The 18,144-nt window shown below is 44.8% G+C and overlaps 2 protein-coding genes across 5 annotated transcripts in view; both read left to right on the top strand.

The window, feature by feature from the left end:
* The window catches only part of ZMIZ2 (zinc finger MIZ-type containing 2), an 89,645-nt gene extending 84,705 nt beyond the window's left edge, over window positions 1–4,940 (top strand). For all 4 annotated transcript variants that reach the window (XM_039356635.1, XM_039356632.1, XM_039356634.1 and 1 more), the window contains exons 18-19: window positions 1,014–1,307; window positions 3,080–4,940. In XM_039356635.1, coding sequence (XP_039212569.1) covers window positions 1,014–1,307; window positions 3,080–3,187 — 402 coding nt within the window. In that variant the 3' untranslated portion in view covers window positions 3,188–4,940. The remainder of the gene's footprint in view (window positions 1–1,013; window positions 1,308–3,079) is intronic.
* Window positions 4,941–14,764: 9,824 nt separating this feature from the next.
* On the top strand, window positions 14,765–17,732 carry PPIA (peptidylprolyl isomerase A). Its single transcript, XM_039356539.1, has 5 exons — window positions 14,765–14,979; window positions 16,583–16,613; window positions 16,698–16,786; window positions 17,034–17,206; window positions 17,415–17,732. The coding sequence occupies exons 1-5, from the start codon at window positions 14,911–14,913 to the stop codon at window positions 17,548–17,550; spliced, it is 498 nt and encodes a 165-aa protein (XP_039212473.1). The 5' UTR covers window positions 14,765–14,910; the 3' UTR covers window positions 17,551–17,732.
* The last annotated feature ends 412 nt before the right edge of the window (window positions 17,733–18,144 follow it).

The raw sequence follows: 18,144 nt of genomic DNA on the forward strand, positions 1-18,144 counted from the left end.
CTTGTTAAGGTAATGCATGAAAGCATATCCCAGTCAGGCTAAAGCACTGCAATGGAAGCAGAAATAAATCTCTGCAGTGCAGGAAGGATGCCGAACAGCCTGAAGTCAGTCAGTTGGAGGTTTAGATGGCTTGCAGGATGGAATGGAATGTGAGGATGACCTTGAGGAACAATGGAAAAAAGATGCTGCCTAGGAAACAGATAAGAGAGGAAGGATCCCCCAGTGGATTAATGGTCAGGGGAAGAAACTTAGCACACTCCAGTGGATCAAGCAGTTAAAAGTGAAGGGTGACAAATCTGTACCTCCGTATTTGCTAAATTCTGTTGCTGTAGTCTTACAATAAAGTAGAATTAGTTCGTTTAGTCTTGTTTTCTGTCTGGATGACCAGCCTCCATCCTTGTTGCTAACATCATGTCTACAGAATACAGAAGGCAAAATAATGGAAGGGACCTTGGAGGTCTTCTCGTTCAACTCCCTACTCAGAAAAGCCCATACTATTTCAGACAAATGGTTGTCCAATCTCTTAAAAACTTCCAGCATTATAGCATTCACAACTTCTGGAGGCAAGTCATTCCACTGATTAATTGTTCTAACTGTCAGGAGGTTTCTCCTTAGTTCTAGGTTGCTTCTCTCCTTGATTAGTTTCCATCCTTTTCTTCTTGTCCTGCCTTCAACTTGGAGAATAAGTTGGCTTCCTCTCCTTTGTTGGCAGCCCCTGGATTCTTATTTTGCTCTAACCGAGAATGTGTGGCTTGTGTGATGATGGAGCCAAATCCACTGTTATTGATCACTGAGCCTGGCTTACATACCCAGCCAACTCAACAAAAGATATAGCTTGGTACTTCATGGGAATGCGGTCTCCTTGGGCGGTCCGCAGGGTGGGATGGGAGAACATTGGGAGATGAAGTTATCCACACCAGAGGAAGGGTCTGCATTGTAGGACGATGAAGCTCTCCCGGGATTGCGGCTCTGCCCGCCCTCAGCAGCTTTGTTTCCTTCTTTTGCGATTGCAGATGCCTCCATCAAGCAGGATGGACCCTTCTTCACACAATCCTGTGCAACAGGGCCTAAACAACCCCAACCTCAGCAATCAGCCGGGACAGCAGCAGCAGCCACCACCACCACAGCAGCAGCAGCAGCCACAGCTCCATCACCGGAATCCCCCTCCTCCTCCCCCACCATCACGCCAGGCACCAGGACAGCCAGGCACCGGAGGCCCAACACATGGAGGGGAGCTCCCTTTTAACCCTGGTCCTGGGATGGGAGCACCACCTGGACCCGTGGATGGGTCTGAACCTTCCCTTGACGTAAGTAGCATGGAGCTGTCCTTCCCAAGCTCACCTTCCCCTGTCTCTTTCTGGATGTGCTGGAAGCCCCAAACTCCCTTTCCACCACCCCAAGACAGCTGGATATCAGAAGGTCTCCCAGTGGCACATAAAGTAGAGGGAAGTGGCCCAAACTAGTGTCTGCCTTGCCAGCATATTTTGCTCTGCTCCCTTGTTGCTGAATGGAGACTATGCAAACCCTAGGAGTTTGTCAGGAAGATCAGGAGTCAAAATAGGTATCTTAGCAACTTTCTCAACAATTGGGCCACCTGGGGGATGTGTCTGTGGAGATTCTCAGTCATCCAGGTCATGGTTGTCCCAAAGGTGCTTTTTCAAGAGGCAAGTTTTTCTTTGAAGACGTTTCGCTTCTCATCCAAGAAGCTTCTTGGATAAGAGCTGAAGAACTGCTTGCATGAGAAGAGAAACATCTTCAAAGAAAAACAAAAAAAATCCAGTTGCCTCTTGAAAAAGCACCTTTCGGACCCACCTGGGGGAACAGACTAAGGAATGAGATACACACTTAAGCAGTGGTGGGATTCAAATACCTGAACAACCAGATCTCTGCGTGGACGTCGCTTCTGGAAGTCTTTTCTGGGCCTGGGCCTCCAAGGCTCAGAACGGACTTCCTGAAGTGGTGTCCACGCACTTCCAGGGGGGTTTCTGAACCTGGGAGGCCTCTCCCAGACCTCCAAGACTCAGAACGGACTTCCGGAAGTGGCGTCCACACACTTCCGGCAGTCCATTCTGGGCCTTGTGAAAAAGGGCTAGGGCTTCAGCTGATTCGCTGAAGTCAACAGAAAATTAGCTACCATTCTGCCGAACTGGTGCAAACCAGATGAATCCCACCACCACACTTAAGTCTCTACAAGATCTGTTTAGCAGCTAAAGCCACACCCACCTACAAAATAAAGCTTTGGAAAATTCAGTGCTCCTCCTTTTAAGATGTACTTTGGGAAGCAGAAAGGGCGTGTTTGCCCACCTTATCTTCCAGGTAGTGCAAAAAGCTTTCCCTGCAGGCTCAGGGCAACGTTGACATGGTGAGGGCATGGGCTATTTAAAAAGACAGTTAATATTTATGTCTTTCTGCCATAGGCTTTTAATATAATTGCATATAATTTAAAATGCAAGTCAAATAATACAATCAGGCATACAAGAATCAAAAAGAAAATAATTCACACAAACCTTGCGGCAAGGTCACCAGATGAGAAACACAGTGGTGTTGTAATACCACTAATAGTCCACTTTTTTGCCCGAAAAGGGAGAATTGGGTGTAACCTTTGGAAGGGGGAATTCCAGCACATTATTGTTATTTAGCACAACTCTAGCACAGAGAGGTCCCATCCCACATGTTTGCTAGTTCAGTGTGTTGCCTTTGTCACTCTTCACTGACAGACAGACCCGTATCAGACAGTCAAGGCAGAAAAACAAACAGTTTGATTTAAACATTGATTATATTGGCGTTGAAGGCTTCAGCCCCAGAATTGCATAAAAAGGTCTCCATTAAGAAAAGGTGAAGCACGAAGGCGAGAGATCTCAACCTGACAGTTAGAAGGTGATGCTCTCAGATTTCTGCTCTAGTGGATGGTCCCCCATCTTTCTCCAGGTTTCTTGCATGGATGTCCATGTCATTTCTCCCCCCCATATCATTTTTCTGGATTGTATGTTGTTTTTGATCCTGAAGCCTAGTCACGTTTGTGATGTTCTGCCACCACAGAGCTAGCAGATAACCCTGATTCTTTCCATCTTGTCTTCAGCTTCTTCCTGAGCTGACAAACCCAGATGAGCTGCTGTCCTACTTGGGTCCCCCCGACCTTCCCAATAATAGCAATGATGATCTGCTCTCATTGTTTGAGAACAATTGAAGCCACCCCGGATGGAACCTGGGCATCATGCTCCACCCACCATGTATGCAATCTCTCTCTCTTCTCTCATTCTCTCTCTTTCTCTCTCTCTCTCTCTCTCTCACACACACACTCATACACACATTTTCACTTACAGTTCATCCCGTAGCTTCCTAGGCTGTCATCAAGAGAGAGATCTCACCATGTATCTCGGTGGTGGCCATGAAGCCCTGCTTTGAATCAGCTCGAGGGACTTTGGCCAGGCAGCCATTTCCTTTTGCTAGGATTGCCTCTTGTCTACAAAAGGGCTCCCCTGGAAGACTAGGAATGCTTGGTTGACTTGTTTTGAGAAATCCTCCCAGCCCAGGAGAGATGGTGCTGCTGCTGCTGATGGCGACCGTTCCTGAAAAATGGGTTTTTATCATGTTGCTCAGGCCAAATCAGGTACCGGGCATTGTCTTGTTTCTAATAATATTCCCAAGATAACTCTCACAAACCTGCAGCCAGGGAGGGAGAAATGCATCTGGATAGCCTTTGGAAATGTTAGTGGAACTGACAGCTCCCTTCACGGGCGCCATTCTTGATATCTTGAGATGAGCAAGTTTGCCTGATCGTCTGAAGCCATGGAATGAAATTGACGCCGCGCACGTCACCCACTTTCCTTGTGGATTTTAAAGAACAAACTCCAAGGAATAGCAGAGCTCCACCACACCGAGAGAAAGCAGATAAAGCTTGCCTGCTCTTATCTGTCCCTGCATCTGGAGCCCTCCTCCCCATGAGCTACAGTAGTTCTTCCTGTCCTCTACAGCCTTGAGACGGACAGAGCAGCAGTTCATCTAGCGGCTTACAGCATCATGGTGAGAGCAACGCCAAATCCAGATCAGCAACCCGCCCACGGTCTCTTTCTTCAAAAAAAAAAAAAAAAGGAGGCTATTGTTCCCCACAGAAGGACCCCGGGCGAATTCAAGCTAGGAAATAATCCCCTGTGACTTCCCATTGACTGCAAAAGTGAAGAGACGCGTCTCTGACCGAAAGAACCGAAAGCTCAGATACAGCCTGACAGATTTGCCTCCGTCAGTTGATGGATCCATCTACAAGCACAACAATGTACATAATGTAGAAACACTAAAGCAAACAAACAAAAAATAAAATAAAAGTGAGGGTGGGAGGAAACGAAGGTGGGAAGGATGGGAAGGAATATGCTTCAAAAACTCATCACACTCGTTGTATAGTCTCATGAGGGCTCCCCAGGCGTGGGGTGAAGGTCCTCTGTATAAATGTGCATAAGCTTCCCTAGATTGTAATATAGACCATTCCACGTGGGACAGAGAGCACCATCCAGAGACGTGATGCTTTTAGCCATAGCTGGGGCCTGCCCCTTGCATTTGACCTGTGGGGATCCCACCAGAGGAGGGTCTGGATGCCGAGGTTTTATTCATTTTGATCCCGAGCCCCCGAAAGTTAAGTGGCAACGAGACAAATCCAAAAACTAAGTTTTAAAATATGTGTGTGTGTTGGCCTTCCGTCCCCTTCCATCCTGCCCAGGAACCTACTTTGGTTGAGGTTGCATTTGGGATGGTGGCGAAGAGGTCCCCAATGTGATCTGTCTGTGAAGAATCAAGCCATTGTTTGTGGCCAGGTTTCCTGAGCCAGGGAGTCCCTGTGTCCAAGTGCTGACAGCTCTGTTGACTTTTGTGTATCTTGTTTCATTATTGCTATATATTAAAGGATTCTTTTTGGTGGGGCTCACCAAATATCTTTTGTGGGCCGTTGACTTTCACGTTTGATTACTTGTGGCCTCAAGGGGTGTAAATGTGGGGGACAGGGCAGGTCACACAACAGGGTGAGTTATTTCCTCCCCCTCTTCTGAAGATTGTGGAAACTCCTTTCTTGAAGAGACAAGTCGAATGACCAACCCAAGGCCAAAAAATACTGAAATTGGCAGCAGTGTCACAGAAACCAAGGAATGACTGGCAGGGCAATTTTAATTAGGGCACAACTCTAATCATTTGTTTGATTGGAGATGGTCTGTTGTCAGAAGAGGCAAAATAACCTGAAGGTACTGCAGAGAATACAGCTTTGGAAGGGGAGAAACATTTTGGGGCCATGCTAGAAGGTTAAAAAGATGGTGGAGGCTGAAAGGCCGCAGAGAAGAAACATGTATAAATGGCTATTAAAAAAAATCTCTCCCTTTCTAAAACTGAGGGATGTTTCTCTTTGCAGTGTCCTCTGGTAAAAACATAAATCTAATCTCTTCTAGGTCTTTGTGCTGGAATTCAGTGAGCCTTGGCCCACTTTCATTCAAATCTGGATGTTTGAAGGAAAGGAAACTTGGCTACATGCTTCTTTTACCATCATCAGAATCGCCCCATATGAAGCACCTCGAATCAGCTACTAGCCTACCAAATTGGAGGTGCAAAAATGGCAGAGCCATGCATGTTCAGGTTAAGCATCTCTATCCTGAGTTGAGTTGTAGGACTTTTTGCCCATCAAAGTAAGTGACTGCGGTGTTAGCTGTCCTGGTATGCCAAGGAGAATGGAAGGTTAGAATGCCTCTCAAAAAGAGAGAAGGAAACGTAGCATTGCCTCCTTTGTGCTAAAGAAAGTCCATCAATCAGTGAAATAGCCCAAGTTTGGATGGCCCCAGAATAATTTCTAAAGTCTGCTGCAATTAGAGATTTTTGCAACATCAGAAGTGTCTTGATGGCACTGGGCCAGTGATTATAATGGCAGTGCCCAGTGACCTGGATCTTGATGTAGCTAGAGACAATTATTAAAATTACTGAGAATTTGGTCATGTCTAACTAAAGTCCCATTAATTACAGGTATGACTGAATCTGGATCTAGCCTTCCTGCAGGCACGTGTGTTTTTGTGGATGTACCTGTCCCTTTCAAGTCTAGGAAATCTAACTTACAGGTTTTCTTTGAAGTAGTCCAAAAAGCTTAAGAATGGCTGATCGAAGAATTGACGCCTTTGAACTGTGATGCTGGTGTAAATGATTGTGTATACCATGGACAGCCAGAGTAGCTAACAAGTGTTAAATTGTATAAACCCAGATGCATCTTTAGGAGTTTAAATCATAAGGCTACGTCTGATTTACTGTGGCCTTGTCATGTGTGCGAATTCATTGGAGAAGGCAGTGATGCTAGGAATGGTTAGTGGATCAAGAAGAAGGGGCAAGCAAAGGGCACATGGCTTGATAACATCAAAGCTGACACAAAGCTGAACATCCAACAACCGAAAGGAGCTGTGCTTGACAGGGTAGTGTGGAGAACACCTGCCTATAAAGAGTCAGACACGACTAAACGGTTAAAACAACAACGGTTCCAAATAGCCGCCCTGGTGAGAAGAACTTTTAGCAAGCTGAATCTCATTCCAAGACCGAAACAGATCAGCTGTCAAGACATTCTGAAGTCGCCCTGGTGCCAATGTGGAAGAGACTGAAAGTGCCCTGCATAATGGGAGAAGGGTCATTGGAAGAGCACCATATCAAGGTTCGATTTCCCCCCCCCCCACCTCCAGTTCAGCAGATTAGGTTGCGGAATATATTTGTCTGACATTTTGGAATGTCTCTGCCACTTTTTATAGGCAGTAGTTGGGATAGATGGAATTACAACTGGTCCGGTAGACTGCAGGTTCCCAGGAATCTAGGAGAAAGTCCACAATTAAATGTACTCAAGGCTATTTCTAAGTAAAAGGGAGATAGGGAAAGCAGGCAATAGATGACCTGAATCCCAGATGGTCTGCAGAAAATGGAGGAAATTTCAAGAACCAAAACTTTGTGGCAAGGGAAACGCAGGACGAAATTTTTGCCGGAGTGTTAAGCAGCAAGGGAGATTTGAAAGGTGCTTGCTTGTACCCCCCAAGACAAATTATGGGAAGGAATAAAAATGAGCTAAAGGCAGTTCTTGCTTACCAAGCACCCAACTACAAAGCTCAAGGAAGCTTTTAGAACGAGGAGGAGAAATCGTTAAGGACTAAAGAGATCTTGATTGCTTAGAATTAAATCTTGGTCCTCCAAAAGGAAGTGTGAGGCAGAGCAGAATCTGCACAACACAGTATTAACAAAATGTAGCAAGCACAGTAGAACGTATAACTGTCAGCATGCACATACATTCTTCCAGATTATTTTGTCTGGGGATGTTAATGAGATCAGGTCCTGTAGGCTGAACTTCTGCAGATTTCTGGGAAAGGGAGAGAACCAAGATGCCAACTTTAAAAAAAAAAAAAAAAAAAGTAGCAAGCCTTGGAAATAAATTGGTATCTAGGCTGAGCCTCCCTCTCGTGGCATGTACTGCTGAGGATGATAAGAATTTCCTCTACCAATTTCCAGGTGGTTGATCAGCACTGAGTGGAGGAGAATTGACATTAGGTGGCCTTGCAGATTCTGAATGTCCTCTCTAGGCCCTTCAGACGTCCCTTATCACCAACGTGTGCCGAGAGAAATACCCCGTTCAGCACTTCTTTCTTTGACATACAGACCGTAGTCTGTATGTCAAAGGAAGAGATCATTTTGACTGATAACTCATAGCTCATGAGCTCAATATCCAGGCAAGATCATTGCTAGGAATTGCATGCCTTCAATTATGTAGGCCTACTGGTTTTCACCCATTAATAATGTACGAGATTATAATACATTATTCAGAATAAGGCTCTCTTTTTTTTCTCTTCTTTCTGCATTGCCAGGTATTTATTCTGCTGACCACCTCAGGGAAGCTCCCAATAAACATGGGTTTCTAATGAAGGAGTGCCTGCTTTTATCAGCACGCCAGCAAGTCCAAGCTCAATTTTATCCTAAGAGCTCCGGAGATTTTTTTTTTTCTTTTGCAGAAAAACATCTGCATAAATGTTGCTGCACATTGTCATCCTTTTCTCTAGGATACAATAAATAGATAGAGCTCGCTGTAAGGTTATTCCAGGTGAAGAACACCACTGACTGTTGATTTTGAATCTGGCCATAATAAAATGAAGATTGGGGGGGGGGAGTGAAACTGAAAGAAACTGGTCCATTTTTATCCATAGAATAATCCATTTTCACTTATTACCATTGATTTTAATTCTAAGACATTCTTTCTCTTGAAAGAGATGATTGGGGCTCATTTATTACCTGTATGACACAGGCATGCAAGAATACAGACACAGGCGTGCGGCATGTGAAGAAATCCCACAATAAGGAATTATTTTCCCATATTTTCTTCAATCCACAAACTTCTGACAAGGAATACATAGGTTAATGAATGGCTGAACAACTCTTTCTTCCTGCTATTCGCTCCAGTGACATTTCACTGGCAGAAATAAAAGCATAAACCAGCCTCCCCCAATTCTTCCTCCATTGTACAAATGTACTCTGGATGTGCTGGGCAGCAATTCTCAGAATCTCCATGTATGGCCAATGAGAGTCATAATTCAGCACATCTGATGATAACCATGCATAGCAATTACCTTCCTGGAGAAGACAATGCAACAGACAAAACCACAGTCCATTATATGCTTGTCAACACTGCAACTTTCTTCTAAAGTCTTTGGTGTTTTAGCTTGTTGTTGCTTAATACAAAAGTGATTAATATAGAATAAATTATTCATGCTAACCTTACTGAGCAGCAGGCAGAAGAATAAATAATAGAATAATGGAGTTGGAAGCGAGGTCTTTTAGTCCAACCCCCTGTTCAAGCAAGAGACTCTTACACCATTTCAGACAAATGGCTATCCTTGAAAACGTCCAGTGATGGAGCACCCACAACTTCCAGAGGGAAGGTGTTCTACTGATTAATTGTTCTGTCAGGAAATTTCTCCTTAGTTCTAGGTTGGTTTTCTCCTTGATTAGTGTCCGTCCATTGCTTGTCCTGCCTTCAGGTGGAAAATTAGGTTCAATTCCTTCAACCCAGGTGTGCTATCCCACAAGCCTCTATTTTGTCCTCAAATTTGCCATCCTGGTAGCTGCCACTGGACATGGTGCAGGTTATCCCCTGACGGAGCTATTTGAGCAACGGTGTCCTGCAAGTATGCAACTAATTCAGTTTTCTGACTGTCTTAGCCCTGAAAAACTGAGGTGCTGCAGATTCAAGTTAATGACGACTCTGGTCTAAAACGATTAATTGCCCACACAGTGGCTGAGTTCGGACATTCCAGCTATCCATTGTTTACGTAAACGATTGTATAAACAGTAGCTGAGAGGATTTGCACCTCACACTAAGTGCTGAAGCATGATTTAGAAACCAAAACGATCTACGTGCTAAATCAAATCACATTAAAGCTTAGCCCAGTGTGAAAACCAGATCAGATGTTTCAAGACTCTGATTAGGGTGTGGGCGTCTTTTCTGGATAGTCACCCTGTGTTGTGAAGCGTTCCGAAGATGGAACAGAGCTCAAATTCATTCCAAAAGCTTTAAGGAATCCATTTTAGCCCCAGAAGGTGGAACACTCCTGAAATTTTCACATAGCCTCACTTGAAAAAGTATTCCCTGGTGATTAAGTTGAAGTACTTCCTGGGTCTGCAACTAAGAAGCATAATAAAATCTTGGCAGCTGTTGGCTGAATTAAATCAGGAGCTCGTGCTTTGCATAGCAGGGCGGCTGAGCGTGTCTGACGGCTGCGGCAAAGGCTCCCCCAGGAACAGATGGCTCTTCACAGCTTCCAGTGACAGGTACAGGACAGAAAAGGAAGCGGGGGGGGGGGGAAGATGAGGGAACAGGTGGGGCCTCAAGGTCTAATCCCCAAGGATTATCCTAGAATCCCTCCAAGAAATCCATCTTGCTGGAAGAACTCGCGGCTTCGCTGTCAGACATGAGCATAACCAGCACACTGGCACTGTGTTTGCTTGACTACGTTATTATTGGTGTGATCGCAGTGGGGGCCACTTCCTTGGTGGCTATTCAGAGCATCTCTGCAAACATAGCCAGGCTGTTTCTCCTGTCAGTCAGAATTGCAATCCTATCTGGGAAGGGTGGGAATCGGGGGGGGGGGGGGGAGAGGGGGCAGGAGAAAAATTGCCCCAATGAGGGATTTAATGTGCACAACTTTGGTGTTGGCTTCCAGAGCAAAAACTATAAATATTTTTCACTTGGGGGGGTACCAATAATTTTTCTGAGTTTAGTTTTTTTTTTTATTGGCTTTCCCAGTTTATTTCCTCAGCCTGTACCCCCCCTTAATACATTGCAACAGTTTAATTGGGTATATCTAGTTTAATGAAGAGAAGGACGAGGGGGGACATGATAGCCGTCTTCCAGCATCTCAGGGGTTGCCACAAAGAAGAGGGAGTCAAGCTATTTTCCAAGACACCTGAAGGCAGGACAAGAAGCAACGGATGGAAACTACGGTAACCAAAGAGAGAAGCAATCTAGAACTAAGGAGAAACTTCCTGACAGTTAGAACAATTAACCAGTGGAAAAACCTGCCTCCAGAAGTGGTGAGTGCCCCAACACTGGAAGTTTTTAAGAAGAGACTGGATAGCCATTTGTCTGAAATGGTCTAGGGTTTCCTGCCTGAGCAGGGGGTTGGACTAGATGACCTCCAAGGTCCCTTCCAACTATCATCATCATCCTATTGAAACCCCCATTTTGTATTATCCAAGGAAAGTCATAAAGATATACACAGGGAGCACCCCCCCCCCCGCCAGTTAGCTTCTACCAGGCGTCGGGGGGGGGGGTGTCCTGGGGCTGCTGACAAAGCCTTTAGCATTTCTCGCACATCTTACCACTTTAGCTAATTAAATACAGAGCTGCCCAGAGCAGGGCCAACCAATGAATGGCCTTGTTTTGTAGCCATGGGCCTGCACATGGAGAAGATTAATGCCGATGCTGTTTGTGCTAGAGATGGAAAATGCTTTGTGGGCAGACAGAGGCTTCCCTGGCCATTGTGATTATATTTTCTTCAAATCTTGAGGGGAACACAAAACCGAAGCAGCGTGGGCTTAATAGGTCAAGCCAGGAGTCACAGAACGGAGCCCGACTTAAATCTGATGACCAGACCTCGCCCCTGTACTGCCCTCGGTGCTCTCAAATTGTTGTGTTCTGCTGAACAAGGGCAGATCCCCTCTCCTGAAACAAGCCTCACAACCCAGCTGCTTTGAGGCATTCCAGATCACTCAATGTGTGCTCCAGATATTTTTGCCCTTTTGAATCTAGCACAGCACAGATCGTGATGGGAAGCAACCATGAAAAGGAGCAAAAGCTGGTACAATCTTTTATTATGTTGTTACTGAATAAAAAGAGTTATCACTGAGTTGGCAAGACCATACATGCATGTAAAAAAAATACTACAAGATTTTGTTCCAGTATCTGGTTTTCTTACAACTTGAATAAATTAACAGTCAACAGCATAAATTGTTGCACTGGAAGAACAAAATGTGAGGCACTTTACCAAATTTGTCAAGGCAGCTTCCAGGGCCATGATCTAGGATCAGTATTATTGGGCATCTGTGAAGGCCCAACTTTTAGAAGGGAAGTTGATGTTTAGTGTCACTGACTTTGATCCATCTCACTCTCTTTGTGATGATTGCTTATACACAAGCCTACTAAATATAGGAGCTGGTATATTGGCAACCGGACTGGTTTATCTTGACTTTTCCTCTTGGGTATTAAGAGGGCTGGGCACACATAAGATCGCTGTGATAAGAGAATGTATTTAGTTAAGGTAGCAATGCCTTGGGGCTGCATCACACTTTCCCTTAGCATCTGGATCCTTTTGTCAAGTGCACATGAATGTAAGATTACCTGATCAGTGACAAAAGAATTTTGCTAATATTATAGCCCTATTGTCATTTTAAAGAAAATAATTGGTGGGGTGGGTTAATTGTAAGAGTTTGCTTCACTCCAGGAGCATTGCAAGGTATCCTGGGGCAACAGATAAAATATTTTCCCCTTTCTAGTTCCTGATTTCTGACATGAGACAAGATAAATCAATGTAAGTAGCATTGTTGTTTATTTGACCGATGCTTCCTTATCATGACAGAATTTTAGAAATGTTCATGTTGAAGTAATGAATCTAGCCCATCACGGTATACTTATGTCTTGACCCTTTAGCTTTTAAGAGTAAGAATAAATTGGATTTAATTCCTGAGCAGAGGAAATCCTAATTTCAGAACATAACAGTGTTTACAATTTCAAATAAGGGAGACAGATGATGGTGTTTCTATTGAAGGAAAGTCAGCAATTTTGCAACCATATAAAACATTATTTTCTGCCTTATCTATGATGCTAAAAAATGCAAGGGGAGGAGGGAGTGAATTAAGGATACATGAACTGCTAGACCTGGAACTAAAAGAGCAATGAAGTCATAGGTCAGGGTGGGGAAACAGGCAAGAAAAGGACCAAAGTCCACTTCACAACCATCCAGGAGAATGTCCAAGTGCACCTAAGATAGGGCTATTAAAGAAGCAAGATTAACAGGCTTTCTATTCCCAACAGCATCAGGGTTTTTTTATTATTTTTTTCAACATGGTGTTCTTCACTGGTCTGGAATTATTAATCTTAAAAGAGTTTCCAGCTAACTCTGTAATGTTTCCCAATACCTATTTAGGTTCTGACAGTTTGTGGAACTGAACATCAGACATAGGTGCTGAAACTGACTAGGTTTGTTTCAAGGTATAAGAAGGCATTTTTTTTTATCAGTTTCAGGTTTGTACTGATGCTAGACACTTTTTCTAGTTCAGGGATCACCAAAGCACCCTTTATTCCTCTTTTCCAGTTTAGGCAGCCAATTGCTTAAGGCTTTCCCCCAAATGTTTACTTAACATTGAGAAGGCTTCCTTCAGAAGCGTGGGGGGGGGGGGAGAGAGGAATGCTTCTAACTCAAAGAAAATTGTGAAAAATATTGATCTCAAAACCGCCAGAACCATGTTATGGACAGCAAACAAGCCTAAAAAGTTTTAGTTTTCATCTAAACCACCTGCCCATCTGAAGCCATCTTAGTGGTCTGATACTTTGAAGGAAGGACTGTTAAGAGTATATAGATAGTTCTCCACTTACAACCAATCATTTAGTGACCATTTGAAGTTACAAAGGGCATTGAAAAATTGACTTATGACCAATCCTTACACCGTCACAGTATCCTCATTGTCACATGTTCAACATTCAGGCACTTAGAAACCCACATTTATCTATGATGGTTGCAGCATTGTGAAGTCCTGGGTTTACTGTGTGGGACCTCCTCAGCTGCCTTCCAACAAGCAAAGAAAATGGGGAAGCTGGATTTACTTAACAACTGCATTATTTTGCTAACAGCTGCAGTGATTTGCTTAACAACCGAGGCAACAAAAAAAAGTCATAAAATCGAGTGCATCTCCTTTAACCACCACTTTGCTTAGCAACAGAAATTCTGCTCCCAGGACTACCTACATCTAGGCCAGGGGTTTTCAAACTTGGCCCTTTTATGACTTGTAGACTTCAATTCCCAGAATTCCTCAGCCAGCCAACTTCCGTTACATCTAACATTATATATCAGGCTACAGATCTGGTACCTAATAATGGGGGAGAAAAAAAAAAACCTTAATAAAAGGCACCGATTCCAGATCTCTTCGATACACCGCAAATTATGACCAATTGCAATTAGTGAGGCACTTAAGGTTTTTTTCCTGAGAATTTGCTCTAAATTGATTCTTTATTAGATTGCAATGCAAAGTTTGAATATTACTTATTAGGGGGAAAAAAATCCTAGACCAGCCAGAGTGGTGCTGTAAAACAGCCACATTCACTGTGAGCAGATTTGGCAACTCTGAGGCTTAACCTGGAGAATGGGAACTTTAATTATTATTTTATTAAGGAGACCCATTCCCCGACCTCAAACAATGGAATCGAAGCCAGCCAGTATAAGTGTGCCATAGCAGTCAATCTGAATCAAATCCTGACTCCATTAATTTGCACTAATCATTAATTTTGCACCAAGGGCTTGGGTGCAATTGGGGCCAGTTCCTCGACTGAAGCCTACTCCATAAGGCAGTTAATGGGATTTTTTTTTAAAAAAAGAGTCCTTTGAACCCCTTAAACAAAAAAGGGGTGGTATCAAATAAAATCAGCAGCAAATCAGCTCTCTTGGCCTGGATTCGGCAGGGAGGCTACTTTCCAAGGCCTGGCTGCAGTTCCTAAATCCTCGCGGGTTCCTCGCCCTCGTCTCTTAATTAAAAATTTGCTTTTCATGCCTGCCTCCTCCCCTGCAGGGCATCTCCCCATTTGGGTTGCAACTCGTGTGCCCGGCCCAGCCCAAGCCAGATTTCTTTTTCAGAGCCAATGGATGCGCGCTCAATTAAAAAAAAAACTAATGAAATTTAACGGCAAATAAGCAATTCCGTCATGAAATCATTTTAAGGAGCGCGCCCCCCCCCCACCGCCTACGGCCCCTCCTTCTTCCAGCCATCCTTTCCCTTTACTCAGCGCAGCCTAATACCGCGCATGCGCCACATGCCTACCTTCTTCAATTCCCGCCTCTCGTTAAGACCACGCCCCTACCCCGAGGCGCGGGACGCGCCGAGCCCGCCTTTGCCCGCCAAGGAGCGCCCGGATTAGCCGGCGCTCCTTTCACTTCGCCAACCTGCCCTTACTGTGATTGGCGAAAGGTCGCGTGAGGGAAAGTCCGAACGGAGGGGGAGGACGTCGTCTATATAAGGGCTGCGAGCAGGCGCTTTCTTTCCCGCTGCGCCGCGCTCGCTGGTGTGGAGTTGTGGTTGCTGGTCCTTGTCTGTGGCTGGTGCCGCTCTTTTTTATTTTAAACTTATACATTTCGCTCGCGCGGTGCGTTCCTTCCTCCAGCTATGCCTAACCCTGTCGTGTTTTTCGATATCGCCGCCGACGGAGAGCCCCTCGGGCGCATCACCTTCGAGGTACGGAGGCGGCGGGGGGGGGGAAGAAAAAAAGACCGTGTCGGGGGGAAAAGCCCGGTTTGAGGCGGACGCGCCGCCATTTCCTGTCTGGGTGGGAGCGCGGGGGCCATTTTGGGATCTCGCTGAATGCAGCGGGAGGGGAGGAAGCAGAAACGGGCGCGCGAGGCGAGTGGGGGGGGGGAGAGGAAGAGAAAGGCAACCGCCTCGCTGCCGCGCCGGAGGGGCTGCGCGCGCACCTGGGTGGTGTGGAGGAAGGGCGTGCGCGCGAGCCAGCGAGCGGGAGCGCGCACGTCGCTGCTGCCGCCGCCGCCTCCACGTGGCCGCCGCCCGTCCGAGGGAAGCGCGAAGCTGCCCGCCTGCTTCTTGCTGCGGCCGCCTTCCTCTTCCTTTCCCCCCCCTCGCCGCGCTCCGGAAAGGAAGCTCGGCGGGACTTTTCGGGTGGAGGGCGCGCGGTCCTCCTTCCCCTCTTCCGTTTGGGATTTCCTTCTCTGCTCCTGCACGGTCCCGGCTGCGCCTGCCGGCGCCCCACCCTCCCTGCTGCGAGGGAAGGGAGCGCCCACGGTGCGGTAGGGGAGGGCGGCTCTTTCCGCCTGTCTTAATCGCTTGCAGAAGAAAAAAAGGCACTTCCTTCCCCATGGGATCCTTTAAAGAGTAAAGCTTGCTCCTTCGCTCTCCCCGTCCAAAAGGAGCCAGAGGAGGTTCGTCTCCGAAGCGCTATAGGTGCAGATCTAGATATTGGCAGAGAGAGAGACGGAGCCACTTCGTGTCTACATTTTTGTACGGGGAAAGCCAAGAGCAAGCGACAAAAATAAAAGCTGGTGGAAGCTGACCCAGCTCTATATAGAATTCCATATATCTAGATGAATGGGGATGGGTGAGCTTGAGTTAACTGCTATGGCTTGGAAGGTTTGCTTCCTTATTAAGGGGCGAATCCTCAGTCGGTTGCTGGAGCAGTTCTAGTTGGGTTCCCTTTACATTTGTATCATTAAAAAGCCAGGTATGAAGAGACATTCTAGATAACTTGTAAAGGAAAAAAAACAGTTGTGAATGCAACATTTACCCTCTGTTAAGAAAGCTCCTTTCCAGTAAGTTGCTCAGAATAAAATCTTTGTATGCTGAAAACCTACAATCTCCAAAGATTTAGAGTGGGAAGGACATTTAGGTTTTGCAATAGGAATTGCTAAAGAAAATTGCGTATCTGAGCAAAAGTCTGTATTACTATGGTTGACAATCTGATTAGAATTTCACAAGCACCATATAGTTTCTTCTTGGTACCTGCCTGAAGTCTGTTAGATCAAAGAAATGGTTGGATACAGTTTGGATTTCTTATATATTTGCACTTTTGAATGTGCAGACAAATTATTTTCTACTCACTGGTCTATTTTCTGGTAGGCCAGTAAACCATTTGCAGATATTTCTCAATCTGACTAAGTGAATTGTGTCAATATTATATGCTTTGGTACTATTGATTACAGTTCTTTAGTGCAAAGTATTTAAAATTACTTAATGGAGAGAATACTTTTTATGTGATTAGTTGGAGAAATATATGCACATTAGTGTAACAATGTATTGCATTAACTATTGTCTCACTTTTGTTCTACAGCTGTTTGCAGACACAGTTCCAAAGACAGCAGGTTGGTAAAGTTAGAAACATTTATTGACATGTTCAAATTTATACCTTGTCAAAGATCTAAACAAATGCTGCAATCTCTTTTTAGAAAATTTCCGTGTGTTGAGCACTGGAGAGAAAGGTTTCGGTTACAAGGGATCATGCTTTCACAGAGTCATTCCTGGATTCATGTGTCAGGTATATAGCTCCATCAATTTAGCACGTGTTGTAATCATATATTCTTAGTTGCTTAAGAAGCCTTAGAATTATTGCAATTACTAAAAGAACCATTGCATATTAATGTGGTAGCAAGCAGTCTATTGTGTTTTAAAGCCTCTCAAATGGATTTTCACCTAGTCATCTTGGCTGGAGGTGATGAAAAACATGATGGGGGAAAGCCTGGTTAAATTGATGTTTCAGCTGCACTTGGGATGTGTTTCTACAGGGTGGTGACTTTACCCGCCATAATGGAACAGGCGGTAAATCTATTTATGGTGAGAAGTTTGCCGATGAGAACTTCATTCTCAAGCACACAGGCCCTGGCATTTTATCTATGGCGAATGCTGGTCCCAATACAAATGGGTCTCAGTTCTTCATCTGCACTGAGAAAACTGAATGGTAAGTAACCCTCGGCTTGAGATTGAATTGGTTCACTTGACATTTAAGCAACAGTCCTGGAATAGAGAGCCTTGTCTGAAGTTGCACAAGTAACCAATCAGCGTAATTCCTGCCAAAATAGCTACTGCTATGCCCTGAATGCAGATGGGACATTTGTTTGTGGAAATGCAGGTTGTATTCACCACAGTATTCATCTCTACTTCCTTAGGTTGGATGGGAAACACGTGGTCTTTGGCCAAGTCAGAGAGGGCATGGACATTGTGAGGAAAATGGAGAGTTTTGGCTCAAAGAATGGCAAACCAAGCAAGAAGATCATCATCTCCGATTGTGGAGATCTAAAATAACATTCTTGTTGTCTTAACCAATCGACCATTCCTTCTGTAGCTGGGGTTAGTCCCCTCTGAATCTTTATGCTCCTGACTTACTGCTGCGTTTCTATTGGGTTTCGATTTCTGCTCCCTCACAAGTCCAGCTGGACTGAAGATAAAAATTTGTTTTCAAAATGAAATAAAACAAGTTAAACCAGGTGGCTGGTTTTGTGTTTTCTTCCTGCAGGCAAAGCTCACTATATCAAAGCTGATGAATTATGCCGAGGGCATAACAAAAAATACTACAGGTGTTTGGGATGGACTACAAGTTGGGTAGTAAGAAGAGATAAAATGCAGTTTTATTCCTGGTATTCTGGAGGGCTTCTAACCACATGACTATAGAGTGGTTAGTGTCAGCTTACTAAAGCGAATCCTTGGATACACAAACCAGTGGAATTGATTTGAACTGATTTAAAATATTGTCTGTGGGAGATTGCAATTCACAATTGGGAAAGGCATCATGAAATGGGCTGCAGTCCTGTAATTAGGCTGGCTAAGCTGCATAGCTTAGAATAAAAAAGAATTAAGGTTGAAACCGTGCTGTCCTAAAAGTTTGATGTATTCAACAAG

The sequence above is a fragment of the Crotalus tigris genome, unplaced genomic scaffold, assembly GCF_016545835.1.
Source record: "Crotalus tigris isolate CLP2741 ecotype Arizona unplaced genomic scaffold, ASM1654583v1 scf7180000018825.4774228, whole genome shotgun sequence".
Classification (NCBI taxonomy): domain Eukaryota; kingdom Metazoa; phylum Chordata; class Lepidosauria; order Squamata; family Viperidae; genus Crotalus; species Crotalus tigris.